General features: G+C 37.7%; 1 protein-coding gene and 1 long non-coding RNA gene across 7 annotated transcripts in view; one reads left to right on the forward strand and one right to left on the reverse strand.

The window, feature by feature from the left end:
• The window catches only part of LOC127844035 (mdm2-binding protein-like), a 48,802-nt gene that overhangs the window by 8,872 nt on the left and 20,601 nt on the right, over nucleotides 1-19,329 (reverse strand). For all 6 annotated transcript variants that reach the window (XM_052373985.1, XM_052373986.1, XM_052373983.1 and 3 more), the window contains 6 exons: nucleotides 18,376-18,470; nucleotides 15,967-16,067; nucleotides 15,058-15,128; nucleotides 13,797-13,947; nucleotides 11,203-11,338; nucleotides 3,696-3,830 (listed from right to left, as the gene is read on the reverse strand). In XM_052373985.1, the coding sequence (XP_052229945.1) occupies nucleotides 3,696-3,830; nucleotides 11,203-11,338; nucleotides 13,797-13,947; nucleotides 15,058-15,128; nucleotides 15,967-16,067; nucleotides 18,376-18,470 (689 nt within the window). The remainder of the gene's footprint in view (nucleotides 1-3,695; nucleotides 3,831-11,202; nucleotides 11,339-13,796; nucleotides 13,948-15,057; nucleotides 15,129-15,966; nucleotides 16,068-18,375; nucleotides 18,471-19,329) is intronic.
• LOC127844036 (uncharacterized) lies at nucleotides 7,375-7,997 on the forward strand. Its single transcript, XR_008032528.1, has 3 exons — nucleotides 7,375-7,456; nucleotides 7,507-7,606; nucleotides 7,857-7,997. It is a non-coding gene; the product is annotated as an uncharacterized LOC127844036 (long non-coding RNA).

Genomic DNA, 19,329 nt, shown 5'->3' on the forward strand with positions numbered 1-19,329 from the left:
TAGAAATGTGCTCTACAAATTTAAAACATTTCATGGTTGTGCCAAAAAAAGGTCTGTGTTTAATGAGACATAAATGATTAACATATGGTCGGAGCAATGGGTATGGAAAGTATGTTCAACTACTTTTCATGGTGATGACATACTTTATATTTGAATTCAATTGGAGACAATGTAGAAGAAGTTTGATCAACAAACTGAGAACATTTTATGCTGCAGGCACGAGCATATAAAAAAAGTGAATAGCACATCTACACTTAATGGTGATGACATGTTTGAAAGTTAAATTTAATCTTTTTATAAAGGTAGAAAAATTCCACAAACTAAAACAATTTTATCAGACAAACAAATGGACCAAGTGACTGACCGACCAACATGGACTTCCCTGACAAATTTAGTTTGATGGTATATATTACACAGTCTCCATTTTATACCACAATGTTTAACAGGTTTAAAACTAGAACTTACCATCTGGACACAAATTAACGTCTGACTTGCTAACTGCAAATGATCAGATGTAAGAAATGTTTTAAATGTATACCTGCACAAACAGGGGACTTAATGCCCTTTCATAATTGTCACCAATTTAATACATTTTTGGGTTGAAATAACTTTAAAGTTTAGAGAAACCATAGACACTATTTGGCAGGGTGGGGGAGGGGCAGGGTGGGAGAGGGGGAGGGTAGGAGCAGGGGATTGGCGAAGGTCTAAATGCTTCTACATACAGGGTGGGGGAGGGGCAGGGTGGGAGAGGGGGGGGTAGGAGCAGGGGGAGGGTAGGAGCAGGGGGAGGGTAGGAGCAGGGGATTGGTGAAGGTCTAAATGCCTCTACATACAGGGTGAGGGAGGGGCAGGGTGGGAGAGGGGGAGGGTAGGAGCAGGGGCTTGGTGAAGGTCTAAATGCCTCTACATACAGGGTGAGGGAGGGGCAGGGTAGGAGCAGGGGGAGGGTAGGAGCAGGGGATTGGCAAAGGTCTAAATGCCTCTACATAAGTCTTGCTCTGGGGAAATGTGGCTCAATGCATGTGTGTAAAGTGTAATCACAGATTGGCCTATTCAGTCTGCAGGCTCAATGCATGTGTGTAAAGTGTAATCACAGATTGGCCTATTCAGTCTGCATGGCTCAATGCATGTGTGTAAAGTGTAATCACAGATTGGCCTATTCAGTCTGCAGGCTCAATGCATGTGTGTAAAGTGCAATCACAGAGTTGCCTATTCAGTCTGCAGGCTCAATGCATGTGTGTAAAGTGTAATCACAGATTGGCCTATTCAGTCTGCATGGCTCAATGCATGTGTGTAAAGTGTAATCACAGATTGGCCTATTCAGTCTGCAGGCTCAATGCATGTGTGTAAAGTGTAATCACAAATTGGCCTATTCAGTCTGCATGGCTCAATGCATGTGTGTAAAGTGTAATCACAGATTGGCCTATTCAGTCTGCAGGCTCAATGCATGTGTGTAAAGTGTAATCACAGATTGGCCTATTCAGTCTGCAGGCTCAATGCATGTGTGTAAAGTGTAATCACAGATTGGCCTATTCAGTCTGCATGGCTCAATGCATGTGTGTAAAGTGTAATCACAGATTGGCCTATTCAGTATGCAGGCTCAATGCATGTGTGTAAAGTGTAATCACAGATTGGCCTATTCAGTCTGCATGGCTCAATGCATGTGTGTAAAGTGTAATCACAGATTGGCCTATTCAGTATGCAGGCTCAATGCATGTGTGTAAAGTGTAATCACAGATTGGCCTATTCAGTCTGCATGGCTCAATGCATGTGTGTAAAGTGTAATCACAGATTGGCCTATTCAGTATGCAGGCTCAATGCATGTGTGTAAAGTGTAATCACAGATTGGCCTATTCAGTCTGCAGGCTCAATGCATGTGTGTAAAGTGTAATCACAGATTGGCCTATTCAGTCTGCATGGCTCAATGCATGTGTGTAAAGTGTAATCACAGATTGGCCTATTCAGTATGCAGGCTCAATGCATGTGTGTAAAGTGTAATCACAGATTGGCCTATTCAGTCTGCAGGCTCAATGCATGTGTGTAAAGTGTAATCACAGATTGGCCTATTCAGTCTGCAGGCTCAATGCATGTGTGTAAAGTGTAATCACAGATTGGCCTATTCAGTCTGCATGGCTCAATGCATGTGTGTAAAGTGTAATCACAGATTGGCCTATTCAGTATGCAGGCTCAATGCATGTGTGTAAAGTGTAATCACAGATTGGCCTATTCAGTATGCAGGCTCAATGCATGTGTGTAAAGTGTAATCACAGATTGGCCTATTCAGTCTGCAGGCTCAATGCATGTGTGTAAAGTGTAATCACAGATTGGCCTATTCAGTCTGCATGGCTCAATGCATGTGTGTAAAGTGTAATCACAGATTGGCCTATTCAGTATGCAGGCTCAATGCATGTGTGTAAAGTGTAATCACAGATTGGCCTATTCAGTCTGCAGGCTCAATGCATGTGTGTAAAGTGTAATCACAGATTGGCCTATTCAGTCTGCAGGCTCAATGCATGTGTGTAAAGTGTAATCACAGATTGGCCTATTCAGTCTGCATGGCTCAATGCATGTGTGTAAAGTGTAATCACAGATTGGCCTATTCAGTATGCAGGCTCAATGCATGTGTGTAAAGTGTAATCACAGATTGGCCTATTCAGTATGCAGGCTCAATGCATGTGTGGAAAGTGTAATCACAGATTGGCCTATTCAGTCTGCAGGCTCAATGCATGTGTGTAAAGTGTAATCACAGATTGGCCTATTCAGTCTGCATGGCTCAATGCATGTGTGTAAAGTGTAATCACAGATTGGCCTATTCAGTATGCAGGCTCAATGCATGTGTGTAAAGTGTAATCACAGATTGGCCTATTCAGTCTGCAGGCTCAATGCATGTGTGTAAAGTGTAATCACAGATTGGCCTATTCAGTCTGCAGGCTCAATGCATGTGTGTAAAGTGTAATCACAGATTGGCCTATTCAGTCTGCATGGCTCAATGCATGTGTGTAAAGTGTAATCACAGATTGGCCTATTCAGTATGCAGGCTCAATGCATGTGTGTAAAGTGTAATCACAGATTGGCCTATTCAGTCTGCATGGCTCAATGCATGTGTGTAAAGTGTAATTACAGATTGGCCTATTCAGTATGCAGGCTCAATGCATGTGTGTAAAGTGTAATCACAGATTGGCCTATTCAGTCTGCATGGCTCAATGCATGTGTGTAAAGTGTAATCACAGATTGGCCTATTCAGTATGCAGGCTCAATGCATGTGTGTAAAGTGTAATCACAGATTGGCCTATTCAGTCTGCATGGCTCAATGCATGTGTGTAAAGTGTAATCACAGATTGGCCTATTCAGTATGCAGGCTCAATGCATGTGTGTAAAGTGTAATCACAGATTGGCCTATTCAGTCTGCATGGCTCAATGCATGTGTGTAAAGTGTAATCACAGATTGGCCTATTCAGTCTGCATGGCTCAATGCATGTGTGTAAAGTGTAATCACAGATTGGCCTATTCAGTCTGCACAGGCTAATCAAGGAAGACACTTTCCGCTTTTAGGGTAATTTTGGTTAAAGGAAGATCAATTTTAACCAAAATGAATTTTAAACAGAAAGTGTCATCCCTGATGAGCCTGTGCTTTACGCAGACGCATTGAGCCACTTTACGCAGAGTGCGGCTAATATCCAATATAGTTGTCTAACCCGTTTGTGTCTCTGAGATCTGGACTCTGTTCCCTTGACCCCAGACAGAGATGTGTCAGCATCTGACTCGCGTCTTAACTTTTCTACCTGCCTCGGCAAGACGCTGCTAGCAACAGATTGACGTCTGCTGGAGTCCTGAAATAATTAGATACTGATAGAATCACACCTCTTCACACATGTAAGGACACAGACAAATCCATCACTCAGTTAAGGATTTGCTTCAAAAACAAAAAAATCTTGATATATATTTCTCAATTGTAAAAATTTCAAAAGGGCTACAATGCCAAAAAAAAAAATGTTGTGGCTACAATTCCATCCTAGAAAACTAGAGCTTTGTCACAGATGTGACGAATACCCCCACATGCCGCATTGACACATAATATTTTGCATGTCGTCTTCACAAAAAACAGCGGACACCATGCTCAATTTTGAAAATGCACTTAGTTACCCCTTGACCTAGTTTTTGACACAGAAAGGACCATGTTTTAACTTGGCCTTAAGATCATCTCAATACTTCTGACCAAGTTTGGTGAAGATCGGATGTAAACTACTTGAATTAGAGAGCGGACACCATGCTAAATGTTAAAAACGCACTAAGTGACCCCGTGACCTAGTTTTAGGCCCGGAAAGGCCCACGTTCAAACTTGTCCTAGAGATCATTTAGATAAAACTTGTGATCAAGTTTGGTGAGGATTGGATGAAAACTACTTGAATTAGAGAGCGGACAACATGGTGAGGTTTAAAACGCACTAAGATACCTCGTGACCTAGTTTTTGACCCGGCATGACCCATATTCAAACTTGACCTAGACACCATTTAGATACAACTTCTGACCAAGTTTGGTAAGATTGGATGAAAACTACTTGAATTAGAGAGCAGACAACATTGTGATGTTTAAAGCGCACTAAGTGACCCCGTGACCTTGTTTTTGATGCGGCATGACCCGTACTCAAACTTGCCCTAGACATTATCAAGATACAACTTCTGACCAATTTTGGTGAAGATTGGATAAAAACTACTTGAATTAGAGAGCGGACAACATGGTGAGGTTTAAAACACACTAAGTGACACCGTGACCTAGTTTTTGACCCGGCATGGCCCATGTTCCAACTTGACCTACACATCATCTAGTTACATCTTCTGACCAAGTGTGGTGAAGATCGGATTTAATTTACTTGAAATAGAGAGCGGACACCATGCTCAATGTGTAAAATGTACTAAGTGACCCTGTGACCTAGTTTTTGATCTGGCATGGCCCATGATCGAACTTGGCCTTCAGATCATCTAGATAAAACTTCTGACCAAGTTTGGTGAAGATCGGATGAAAACTACTTGAATAAGAGAGAGGACACCATGCTGAATGTTAAAAAACGCACTAAGTTACCCCGTGACCTAGTTTTTGACCCGGCAAGGCCCATGTTCGAACTTGGCCTTAAGATCATCTAGATACAACTTCTGACCAAGTTTGGTGAAGATCGGATGAAAACTACTTCAGGCCGTCAACTGACTTAAGGTGAAAATATAGGAAAAAATATAAGAATTTTTGCATCAAAATATAGGAGGTTTGGGCTTGTTTAGGGTTAAAATATAGGAATTTTATTGTAAAAAGTAATGTTCAAGAGATATGTAGAGAACTTCTTACTTACTTGTTTTCCGTCAATAATCATTAAATTTATGTTTTACTTAACAAAACAGTCCTTCATTTTCACCACCAAGGCAGATATGCTGATGCAGCAACACACTGTGGTCATCAATGTGGACACCTGAATTTTTTATTAAAATAGTTAACAATCAACAAAACACACAACATTATTAAACATAGTTTTACAACCTAACATAAGAGTGCAACATACATGTAACATTGATAATGAAATATTGAAACCGAAAACATGAATCACATTCATGTAGTATCATATTATGGTATATAATATAAATTCTGTATTTCACATTAAAATTTCTATACACACTTCAATCAGACATTTTTAGGACATGAAAAGAACACTAAAGCATCCTATATGATTACATGATTTGAAATTGAACATCAAAATAACTAATGAACAAAATTGCACTGCGATATTAATACCAATTGTAAAACAATCTAATCTCATGGGTATCAGACACACAATGGTAGATGCATATCTTAAAAACAAGAATAAGATGCTACGGTATGCATGGCAAAATGACGATAAAACATCTCAATAATCAGCAGATATACCTTAAGTATACGGTGCAAGAACATTCGCTCATCAGATATCAAAAATAAATCAGAATGTTATCAATATATGAAGATAACTTAGAACTACTTAAAAGATAACTGTTCGAATTCTATAATAACTGTACACCTTTGTGAATGTACATGAAGCTGCTGCTACCTGCAGACTACTAAGTAACAACAATGAAACATATTTTAAAACAGTTTTGTCTAAGTGGATCAAATATTTACATAATGATGTCTGTGTAATATCTTAAACAGCACACTTAACTCCTTTGTTTGAGTATAAAATGTTAATAAGAAGATCCTTTGCTGCATTCTGAGCTGTCCAGTTTTCTTTTCTTACTACTTGACACAACTGTTTCAGTTGATTCCTTTCTGGCACTACTGTCTTCATGTGTGCTTTTGCTTAATTGCTTAGTCCTAGAAACAGCTGCACTTCTTTTTTTGCTCAATTCATTCCTTTTCTGTTGGCAGTATTCCAGTCCCTTCCTCCCCTTCTTCATTCTGCTATTTGCACTTTCAAGCATACATTTCTGTGCCACCTGAATATCAACATCATTTTTTCTTTCAAACCAATCCCTAATTTTGTTGTGGCTTCTGTTAATAGAATTTCAGCACTTTTCAGCACATTATTAAATGCCTCCTCTTCAATTTTCAGTTCCTTCTCCTGTTTATTATTTTTTTTATTAAGTCTTCTTACATCCTCAAGTTCTTTTTGCAGCATTTCTTTTTCCTTTTTTTTCTTGAAGTGCTCTTTCTTTTCTCTCTGATTCTTCTTTTTCCTTCCTTACCCTCTCCTCATACATTCATTTCGCTTTCCTGGCCATACACACTTGTCTGTTGGAAATCTGGATATTGTGGACTCCTTTCACATGAGAAACTTTATCTTTTGCCAATCTCAATCCATTTATTGTCTCCATGCCAAGGCTTGCTCTCTCTGGTGTTACAGTGTTTTTGTTGTCAGACAGTGACCTTTCAACATCAGCATTTCCATGAGATATTGTTGGGCTGACTTGATAACCTGCATCATTACAGGATACTTGAAAAGTCCACTTTTTGACTTTTGCTCAGTGACTTTGTTCCAATAGTGATCAATCCTTACATTGTTGCCATTCTCATCCTTTGACCATTCTGCTGGAATTTCTGAAGTGCTGTAATCGAACCACTCATGTTTCAGGGTTGGAAGTTGTTCTTCGTTAATCACATGAGGCAGCTTTTTCGCAATGCTGCTGATAGCAGTAGAACCCATCTTATGGTCTTTGAATAGTGGATGCAAGTACTGCATGTCCCTCAATAGTAAATTGCTCAGTGGTAGGTGTCCAGTCAGATAGACAGCTACAGTGACATAGAAACTTCGAACGTTCTTCAAGATAGCATGATGCTGTTCTTTAGGCAGTTTTGAAAGCTGTCACTTGCCTGCCTCCCCTATCTCAATGTCTCTGTCTGGTAACTGATTCTGTTGATCATTCACACCCCTATCTCAATGTCTCTGTCAGGTAACTGATTCTGTTGATCATTCACACCCCTATCTCAATGTCTCTGTCTGGTAACTGATTCTGTTGATCATTCACACCCCTATCTCAATGTCTCTGTCAGGTAACTGATTCTGTTGATCATTCACACCCCTATCTCAATGTCTCTGTCTGGTAACTGATTCTGTTGATCATTCACACCCCTATCTCAATGTCTCTGTCTGGTAACTGATTCTGTTGATCATTCACACCCCTATCTCAATGTCTCTGTCAGGTAACTGATTCTGTTGATCATTCACACCCCTATCTCAATGTCTCTGTCTGGTAACTGATTCTGTTGATCATTCACACCCCTATCTCAATGTCTCTGTCAGGTAACTGATTCTGTTGATCATTCACACCCCTATCTCAATGTCTCTGTCTGGTAACTGATTCTGTTGATCATTCACACCCCTATCTCAATGTCTCTGTCAGGTAACTGATTCTGTTGATCATTCACACCCCTATCTCAATGTCTCTGTCTGGTAACTGATTCTGTTGATCATTCACACCCCTATCTCAATGTCTCTGTCTGGTAACTGATTCTGTTGATCATTCACACCCCTATCTCAATGTCTCTGTCAGGTAACTGATTCTGTTGATCATTCACACCCCTATCTCAATGTCTCTGTCTGGTAACTGATTCTGTTGATCATTCACACCCCTATCTCAATGTCTCTGTCTGGTAACTGATTCTGTTGATCATTCACACCCCTATCTCAATGTCTCTGTCTGGTAACTGATTCTGTTGATCATTCACACCCCTATCTCAATGTCTCTGTCTGGTAACTGATTCTGTTGATCATTCACACCCCTATCTCAATGTCTCTGTCTGGTAACTGATTCTGTTGATCATTCACACCCCTATCTCAATGTCTCTGTCTGGTAACTGATTCTGTTGATCATTCACACCCCTATCTCAATGTCTCTGTCTGGTAACTGATTCTGTTGATCATTCACACCCCTATCTCAATGTCTCTGTCTGGTAACTGATTCTGTTGATCATTCACACCCCTATCTCAATGTCTCTGTCTGGTAACTGATTCTGTTGATCATTCACACCCCTATCTCAATGTCTCTGTCTGGTAACTGATTCTGTTGATCATTCACACCCCTATCTCAATGTCTCTGTCTGGTAACTGATTCTGTTGATCATTCACACCCCTATCTCAATGTCTCTGTCTGGTAACTGATTCTGTTGATCATTCACATCAATGTCAAGAAGTTTCCTCCCAGTTTTTGCTCCAACAGCCTCTGCCTTCATGAAACAAACAGGAGTGTCCGCAGCAGTGTAGAGCACTCATCATACACTATATGAATGATAGGCCCCTTGGTCTGGAACGTGGTCAAAAACCTTTCAAACAAAGGGGTAACCGAGATGAGGAAGGCAAACTGAAACATGAGCTTCTTATCCTTCAGACCCTGACATATCTGTACATACCTTTCATTCTTTTCAAGATTCTTTCTTTCAGTGTTTGATTTAATGGATTTGGGCAACTTAACAGTGAAGTACTCTAAACTGACAACCCAGTTCTGTAGAACCCTGTTCATTGCTGGAAGCAAGGTCAGCCATCTACTTGGAACATGTCTAAATAATAAACTTTCATCCATGTCAAACGCAAGCTGAAGGTCAGTGAAATCTTCCCTTCTAACTGGCTGCTGTTGGAAGAACTGATGCATATCAAAGGTCAATCCTTCTGCTTCACTCCCAAACCAGTTCAACCTTTTTCGAAATGCATTGTGCACTGTATGCAAATTGCATGGTTGAAACTCCAACAAGCCATTGTGCCCATCTGCCTTTAAACTTTCATTCATTTTTCTGTGAATGGCCTTGTTTACATTTGGTCCATCAGAGGAGATCCTTATCAAGTTCTGTAATGGAAGCTTTATTTCTGGCTCATCTGCAAGCCCAAAAAGTGCTTCACTGACTATGTCTGCAGTAGCATGTCCAAACCAAAAGGCTTTTAAGAACCCGACAGACACCTCACCATCAGTGTGATTCCAATACCTAATGAGTACGTCCATTTGACGACATTGTTGTGCTGTGGTTGTCTCATCAAACATGAGGACGAATCCGAAGTTCCCGTCAATAACTTTCTTCACAATAGCTTCTAACAAATAGGGTATTACTGCCTCTGAGACAATATATGATGCTTTTGTTCTTGACAAAGAGAAATGTACAGCCACTTGACATTTGAACATCTTATGGAATAGCTTTCCAATATTATCACAGGATCTAAAAGAGAAGTCAGATGATGCAACTTTGTAACACCACAACAGTTCTGATTCTGATACCTGATTTTTCAAAGATGGTGCCAATAAAACATTTTCAATGGTCTTTCTGGTAGATTCTGACAACTCTTTGGAAAACGCCACTGTACAAGAGGCACTAGACAGACTGGTACTGGCTACAGTTGCCTCAAATGTATCTGAACCTACAGTATAATTACTTTTCACAAATAATAGCTTTTGTGAACTTGCATCGTTTTTGAACCGTGCATCGGATATCTGTTTGTGCTTAGAAGTCTTGCAATGTTGTTGCACTTGCTTGAAACCACTGTTCTTGACAGCAAATTCCTTATAGCACAGGTTGCAATATGCAAAGTCATTCTTTCACACTCTTGCACCATTGTCCAACTAAAACACCATTATCGTTAACTTTATCCAGCCACTTGTCATTCCATCTAGTCACTCCACCAGGCATGATTATGAATTATTTCACTGTTTATATAACACACATTATCATGAAGTTACACTTCATCAAAAAGCTAAGGGTTAGCGTATCACATATTGTTAGTATGAATGACTTTTAAGTTGTAAGTAACTGTATCATCATTCATTTGAAAATAAAACAATTTTTTAAAAACAGCCTCCTAAATTATTCTACAAGACTTCCAATGCCCTAAAATATTTAAATAATTTCCAATATTCAAAATAATTGGAAACCTGTTGATATGCTCAATTCCATCTAAGATCAGGAAGAGCATCCCTGGGGAAAGACCTGTTACAACTATCTGCTAGGATTTGTTCTCACCTTTGAAATGGTTGTATTTTTCTTCATCAAAGGTGTCCATATAGATATCACAGTGGTGTACAACAGCACTCCTGCAAGATGGTGATGCTTTAGAAGAGGAGGGACAGCTTTTTACACTGTAAATTAAAATATCTAAAGGCAGAATTACTTCTTATAAGTATTTTTTTAGGGGAAATTTTCAGAACAAATTATAGGAAAAAAGTAAAAAATATAGGAAAATATAGGAAATATAGGTTTTGAAAAAAATAGGAACATTCTCCAAATTATAGGAAAATATAGGAATCGGTTGACGGCCTGCTACTTGAATTAGAGAGCGGACACTGAATACGGACCGACAGACAGACAGACAAGTTCACTCCTATATACCCCCCTAAACTTGGTTTGTGGGGGTATTACTATATATTTATGAAAAAAGCTTTATACAATATTCCTATCTGCATATCTAATTTCATTAATCTCAGCAACTATATATTTTTTTGTAATCCTAGGATCAATAATAGGGAGTATACTTGTAGGGGACTTGTTTAAATCTACTTATTTTAGCTTGTTTGCATAGAAAGTGTAAGGGTTATTTGAAACTCTTGAGTCTGTTTCCTGGAACTAGAACCAGTACTTAGTGTCTAGGGGGAAAATATTAAGAACGCTTCCACAGTGGGGATTGGACCTGTGACCTCCCAATGGCTTGGCAAGCACCATATCCACTACTCCACTGTGACCTGTAGGGAACCGATTATAAATACTCCATACTGTTCGTGAATGTTTTGCCTGTTTGCCTGGCACTGGCATGGCGACAGGTGTGGAGTATCTCCGCTTGTTTTCCTTATCTCGTAATGTGGCATGTGTTGGTCCCTTCAGGTTTTCAACTGACTGATCCATGGACAGTCTGAAAACACAACAAAATAACCCTTTACCACTCAGATACGCAATTTAATGCATATGCAGTTCCTAAGAAAATCCAAATTAAATTAAAAACCTTTCTTACTTGATTCAAGTTTTACAGGCTTCATTTCGAACCATTAGATGCTGATGAGCAGCAAACAGCATAAAACCTAAACAGACTTCAAGTTACTTCCAGGCTGTTCTGGCCCCGTGTTCACAAAACGATTTTGCAATTGAAAATCGAATTTAACTGACATCGATTTTCATTTTTGCCTATCAACTACAATGGAAATCCATTTTCAATGACAAGCATAATCGATTTTCGATTGCAAAAAATGTTTTGTGAACACGGGGCCTGGTTTTATGCTGGTTGCATATAACCATTTACACTTTGCTAAGAGCGGGAAAGGGTTATGTATAAGGATACACAAAATTAACATTGTTTCAAACTTTTAGCTATTTATTCATAATCTGAAAATTTTAACAAGAGCACCGCATAACGGGTGCCACGCTTGGCTGCGAAAGCTTGTCAGATTTTTTTATTTTTTTTAAGAAGTCACAGTGACCTTGACCTTTGACCTAGTGACCCAACAAGAGATGTGTTTGTCAGAAACACAATGCCCCTACTGCGCCGCATTGAAATAAAATTTATATTTATCATTTGGCAGGTATAGAAATCATCTCCCTTTAAAGGTTATAAACCATCTTCCTTTAAAGGTTATTACTTCCCTTGAATTTTTTCCAATCCAACCGGGTGGGGGGGGGGGGGAGGGTCTCACAGTCAAATTATGACCATGTGAGACATCACTGACAACCAAGGCCTGTGGTTTAAAAGAGATCATAGCCAGAAATGATCATGTATCTATGGACATAAGTCCACAGGTATGTAATGAACATCAAAGAAATGATAATTATATCATTAAAAAAATTAATTGACAAATCAATTTGGGTTATAAATAATCTAAATAATAAATCTGTACAGTAACTGTGAGAATAACTTCAATTCTTGGAAAGGAAATATATAATATGAGATTTATAATTATATAAATTACTTCCCTTGAAAATAATTGTCTGTAACAAATCTCTATTTTTAGTAGCAAATAATTAAGAGCCACTACCGTGACTGTAGATTCACCACTCAAAATGTGCAGCTCCATGAGGTACACATGCATGCCAAATATATAAAGTGGCTATGTTGAATATTGAATAATTATCTCCCTTTAAAGCTTATTACTTCCCTTAAATTTGTATTTTTTACCGTATACCGTAAAGGATGACCTTGACCTTTTACCACAATGTGTTTGTCAGAAACACAATGCCGCCTACTGCGCCTCTTTGATTTATTTAACAAAAATATATACGTGGGCAGGTCAGATAACTATGTCCATTTAAAGCTTATTACTTCCCTTGACTTTGTTTTCATGACCCTAGACCTTGAAGGATGATGTTCAACTTGAAATTTTACCATTCAAAATGTGCAGCTCCATGAGATACACATGCATGCCAAATATCAAGTTGCTATCTTCAATATTTAAAAAGTTATGGCCAATGTTAAGATTTTAGCACAACCCCTACAGCGGACAACAAGCTTGCTATGACAATACCTCGGGTTTTCTCTGAAAACAGTCTTGCTAAAAATTGTATTTATATCATAAAGATATTGATAATTTCAATTTGTGTTTAAAGATACATATTTAGTTTGTGTATCCATGGTAAAATGTGATTTAGAGTTCCTTGATTTTTAAAGGAAATATTTAAACACTGTATTTGATAGTCAGTTGCTAATTTGACACTAATAAAGCTAAACCCAAACAACAAATTGCAATTTTAAAATGGAAATGGTTGTTTCGAATTATCCACAAACAACATTTTAAAGTTCCGAGAGAACTGTTGAACTACGTTGCATTTGCAATAGAAAAATGTAACACTCACCATAGGTCAGAGTTTTCTTCCCGACATTATACAAGCCAAGTAAGACTCTAGGTAAAACAAAAAGGTCACCAGGCCATAACTTAAAAAACCTGAATACCACTCTAGAAGCAACATATATTACTCAATCTTGATAACACATGGTAAAAAGGGTTACCTATGCCCAATTTTAATCTGGGGTAAAAAGTAGGTCACCACTACAAATTTTACAAAAACCTTGTTTCCACTCACTCTAGAAGCCATATTTATGACTCAATCTTTGATTTGACAATATCTTGGCAAAGTTTGAATTTGGGTCAAGTTAGGTCAAAAACAAAGTCACCAGTTCAAATCTTCAAAAAATCTTGTTAACACTCTTGATGCTACATTTATAACTTAACTTGATGAAACTTTGTAAAACTGTAAATCATGATAAAAGCTTAGCCTGTTTCAAATAGGGGTCAAGTTGGGTCAAAAGCTAGGTTACCAGTAACAAATAACCTGTTACCACCCTAGAAACCACATTGATGACTCAATCTCTATGTTTACTACACCTGCGTGGAGGGTCCACACTAAGGTCACGGCCTTCTGGTTTCTGTTTCCGAGGAGATCTCCGTAGAGCAGACTCTTTACTATCCTTTGAAACTGTCTTGGAAGATTTCGGGAAGAGGACAATGTGCGACTGGCAGGAGCTGAGCGTCTCATCTGTTGCAAGGACAACCCACATATGGTACAATCATTAACCCTTTGCATGCTGGGAAATTTGTCGTCTGCTAAAATGTTGTCTGCCGAATTTCTAAAATTAGCATTTTCTTCGATTTTTTTCAAAGAATACTATAAGAATAGCAAACAGTTTGGATCCTGATGAGACACCACGTTCTGTGGCGTCTCATCTGGATCCAAACTGTTTTCTAAGGCCTTCAAAATATGGTTCCAGCACTGAAAGAGTTAATTCAGTACCACAACATTCAAGTGAACATGTTTAACGAGAATTGTGGTACATATTTTTAAAACTGCTTTCTGTTTAACAATTCAAAACATAACCATTAAAATTATTTTGCATACAAAATAACAAGAAGCATATCCATTAGTTTTTCCATAAACATCTTATTGTAATATGATAATGGCGGTGCTGATGTGTTTACACTGTGATAAGAAATGACCAATAGATACTTGTATAATCATGTTTTTGTATTATATTTGAGTCTCACTTTGGGAAAACTGGGTTAAATGCATTTGCTTCAAATATCATCCCAGATTAGACTGAGCATTCAGCCAAGGCTAATCAGGGATGACACTTTTCTCTTGCATGGAATTTTTCGTTTAAAGGTAGTCTTTTTTAACAGAATATCCAGTTTGCGGACAGCAAAAGCAGATGGATGCATTTTCCTATCAATTAACTGCACACCCCTATTTTTCTATAAATTAATGTCACAATTTAATCTTAATTAAAGAATAATTGCTTAGCATGAAAGTGTCAGATCAATTGATTTCAATTATTCTTTATTTTATTTCATCTTCACCTATGTCCTTTATTTCAAGAAAGTTATGATAAAACACTGCCAGCCTAAGGTATATTGCAACGCTTTTGACTCCTGGTTAGAACCAGTACTTGATGACTTAAGCAGAAATCTTGAGAACACCCACAGAGCAGTTATCCGACCCGTGACCTTCTGGTCGCTAAGCAAACAACATATCCACCATGCCATGGCAACCTCTTAAATAAAATTAGTTGTTAGATCTTTTGCAAGACTGGAAATTGAACTAAAGCAAGATTTAGGCTACACAATTTAGCTGCATGTTATAATAACTCACCTTTCACATATTTTTCTTGAAATCTGTTCAGATGGGTATTGATCTTCTCTGCTTTCTTGTCCAGGTTGTAACTGAAGATACAAAAGCATGAATAGTTGAGCCAATAGAATATAATTGAGCCTTGCTCTATGAAAACAGGGCTTAATGCATGTGCAAAAAGTATTGTCCCATGTAAGCCTGTGCAGTCTGCACAGGCTAATCAGGGATGACACTCTTTGCTTAGACTAGATTTTTCTTAAGAAGAGACTTCCTGTAAATGAAAAACTCCATTAAAGCAGAAGGTGTCGTCTTGTATGTGGACCAAACATGCTTATCTGGGACAACACTTTACGCACATGCGCTAAGCACTGTTTTCCCCATGCGCACCTCAATTCAAGTAAGTTTAAATTGGCATAATGTGTAATACATGAAGTTATTTACATTAAATTTAATAATTTGCAAAAAGGCTTGCAACACATTGATCCGACATTATTGTATGTGCCGATTTATTCAAGAACCTGCACCAACTGTGGCATGTAATTACGCAATTAACAACTTGTCACAAAGTATTCCCAGGTAAATTTCTGGGCTATATTGATCTTAAGTGGGCAAACAGATCAGATTAATAAGGGAAATTTGTATTATTCAATTCAAGAGCCATAATTCCAAAAGTTTTCAGGCGATCTGGCTTATTATAAAAATTTACTGAGATTTTATACACTCAAAAATTGTCAACAAGTTTAACCATGATTTAAACTATTTAAGTTACAATGCGGACAAGTAAAGGTCCCAATTTGAATTCTGATGAAGTTCAAAAATTCAACTTTTATTTCTTGATATAATAATTATTTTTGATAAATGCATATATTTAAGTAAGATTAAATAAATTTAAAACATGAACAATTTGTGAACAAGTCCATTTTCTCTTACTAGATATCATGCGTGTTAAGGTCCCTGCATTCTGGCCATGTTGTAGAGGGCCGGTCCCCCGCTGGAGGCTCAGACACCTTGCTGTGACCACGACTGGCTCTCTGTAACATAAGGGAGATCATTGCTATTACCACAAATGGTTCTCTGTAAAACAAGGAAGATTATTGCTGTGACCATGACTGGTTCTTTGTAAAACAAGGGAGATATTTCTTAACTTACAATAAACTGTCTTATCACCTAGACTGGTTCTCTGTAAAACAAGGGATAAAATGTTGTAGAAGGTTGGTCCCCAGGTTTAGAATGATTACAAGAACTGTTTTACCACATAGGCTGGTTCTCTGCTGGACAAGGGAGGTAATTTGTACTTCTAACAAATAAAAAGAAATGTCCATGAGCAAGGACTAGTTCTTTGCAAAACAAGGGAGGTACTTTTTAACATAGGTCACAAAACATTGGTCAGATATAGGGTTTTCAGCACCTGAAATTTGCAAAATGGAATGATTTTGTTTTTTTGCACCTGCATGTCATATATACAGAGTTATAAATAATTTTTGACCCATGGGGGTAAATACCACCACTTTTCAAAGCAAGAGGGTAAATGGTCAAATTTTGCCTTACTTGAAGGTAAATTTGCTAAAAGTAAAACAAGAATATAGCCAAGGCACAGACACACTACTTTAATCATGTTAAACACAATAAACCATTAACTATGTTAATTCCTTCATAGGAGAAAGTTTCTTTAAGTGTTTTTTGTTTTTTAACTGTCCTTGGTTTATAGGCTCGTGAGCCACAGAAAACCTTTTTTGCCAACTTTCAACAGTTGTTTTATAAGCGTTTAAATGTGTCCTTTTTTATTTGAAAACAGAGGAAATTAAATCTTTCAGTATCGCCAGAGCAATGTTTTTACTCCCTACAACTTTTCCCATATAAAAAGAATCAATTTTACTTTGAGAAGTAATTTGTTTTGGCTTCGAAGAAGCCATGCTGACCTCTTCATGTAAACAAGCAAATTCGTTGAAGTGATATCCCTCGCAATCATACTTCTGGACACAAAAGTTTTCTGGACAGATGGACAACCCCAACGTGCATCATCTTCTTATCCATATATATACTCATACCAAGTTTTAATGAAATCCATCAAAGCACTTCCAAGACATGGCTCCGGACGCACAAAAAAAGCATTTTTTCAAGATACAAAAGGCCATAACTCCGTTATTATCTGATGGTGTACAATGCCATTTGGCGTGCATCATCCTCTTATCCATATATATACTCATACCAAGTTTCAAGGAAATCCCCCAAAGCACTTCCAAGCTATGGCTCCGGACACAAAAGTGCGGGACGGACAGAAAGACGGACGGACGGAAAGACGGACGGATGGATGGACGGGTAATGCCAAAACAATATCCCTTCGCCTATGGCGTGGGATAATAAACACATAAGCGCTTGACTGTCTGTTATAAAAATCAAAACTAAATTTACCATGCGTCTAGATGATACAGAGTATACATACCGACTGGCTAACTATTTCTACAATCCAGCGCACAAATAAGCTCTAATTTTTACGATAACCAGTCTAATATTTTGGCGAAAGACAATCAGCTGTTTATATTTTTTGTTTACGTTGTACGCAGAGAATTTACATCATTTGCCTAAGTCCAGATTGACTTGCTTAAATGTACACACGGAAATGATAAATTATCTTGATATTTCTAATGCGTATATTACACTGATATGCAGCTTATCTAGAACGCTTATATATAGCCCCACTTTAAACTTTTTAAACAGTTTTGATATATTCATATTGGTAAAACCTAAATATTTTACGACATAGACTAATTAAAAGTATAATATGATTTAAGTTAGTATTTATTTAGTATTTCCTGTTTTAATTTTGACTGTAACCAAACAAGTAAATAAAATTTCCAATTATCTACCCATGACTCTTCATTCCTATCAGATAATTTACTGTAATTACTCAATTTGCTGGATAACTTATTTTTAAGCCAAAACATTATGTTTGTTTCCATAAAACCAGTAAGTGTCATCCCAAATTAGCCTGTGCAATCTAGAGAACACCTAATGCCCAGTTTTCCAAGATTGCATCTTGTAATGTTTGCAGATAAAAAGGCTAGAACCATATTAATAAACCCACCTAACAGCAACACTGAGATGACTGTCCATGCTGAGCTATAAATTTAGCTGAATGATAATAATAACCCTTTTATGCTTTAAAGCAAAGTAAAAAATGGAGGCACTTGCATTCTCTTCAAGTTTTATGCTGTTTGCTGCTCATCAGTGTCTTAGCGTTGAATCAAGAAAGAATGGTCTAAAATTTATTTTATATTCCAGGGGCTACTTACTTGTAAAAGAGCATATCTAAGTAGTAAAGGATGTTCAAAAACTTACTCGTCTTCTGACTGGTGACATTCGTTCCAGGGAGGCTGATCCGTCAGGGTGGAAGCAGCGCAGTAGGCTGTCAATGTCCACGGTGGATACGCCAGCTGTGATAAATACGGAATATTACACTAGTCAATTGTTCCAAGAGTTTGTATTACTCGAGTGGCTTGTGTGATGACGTTTCACACGAGAGGCGGAGCCTTGAGTGTGATGCGAAATAGCACAAGCCACGAGAATGATACAAACTCTTGGAGCAATTGACTAGCGCAATATTCCTTTTATAATATACAACTAACGAAAATTGTTAACAATTATATTTTTTACTTTAACAAAACTGACAAAACAATGACTAAAAGTTTGGTACGCCATAGATTATTTAAGACGCGTATGAATACAGTTAATGTAAATTAAAGTGTAAACATTCCAACCGGGAAAACACAGGTTTCCGAAAACGCTTACCTTAATGCCATCGTTAATCCAATGTTTATAACAATTAAGTTGACAACTTTAAATTTAAATCTGATGTTTATAACAAAAACGTTGAAACGATATGCACTTCCACTTCTATCTTCCATGTCTTTATCGAAACTTATTTTATTGTATTCCTATCGAAATATACATTTATACACACACTCCAAAATACATTTTGAATTTGTTCTATGTTTTTAACAAACAGTTTACTGTTAAAAAACACCACGTCCTACATGGCCTTAAATTCCAGAGATTTTAGATAAAACCATTGTGTTTCGTCACAGAAATGACGTCACACGATGTACTACGTAATATAAAATATTTATATTTTCCGTGCGAGTAATGTTACGTCATTAAATGGGTCGAAGTAGTCCGGCTAGTATGGTAATACGGAATTGGAAACAGCGAGTAGCGTAATACGGGACTTTTTATTTCAACAATTGATACAACCTGTATTTTGTAAAAAGCATTAAACAGGTATATAATAAAAAT

This window comes from Dreissena polymorpha, chromosome 9, assembly GCF_020536995.1.
Source record: "Dreissena polymorpha isolate Duluth1 chromosome 9, UMN_Dpol_1.0, whole genome shotgun sequence".
Classification (NCBI taxonomy): domain Eukaryota; kingdom Metazoa; phylum Mollusca; class Bivalvia; order Myida; family Dreissenidae; genus Dreissena; species Dreissena polymorpha.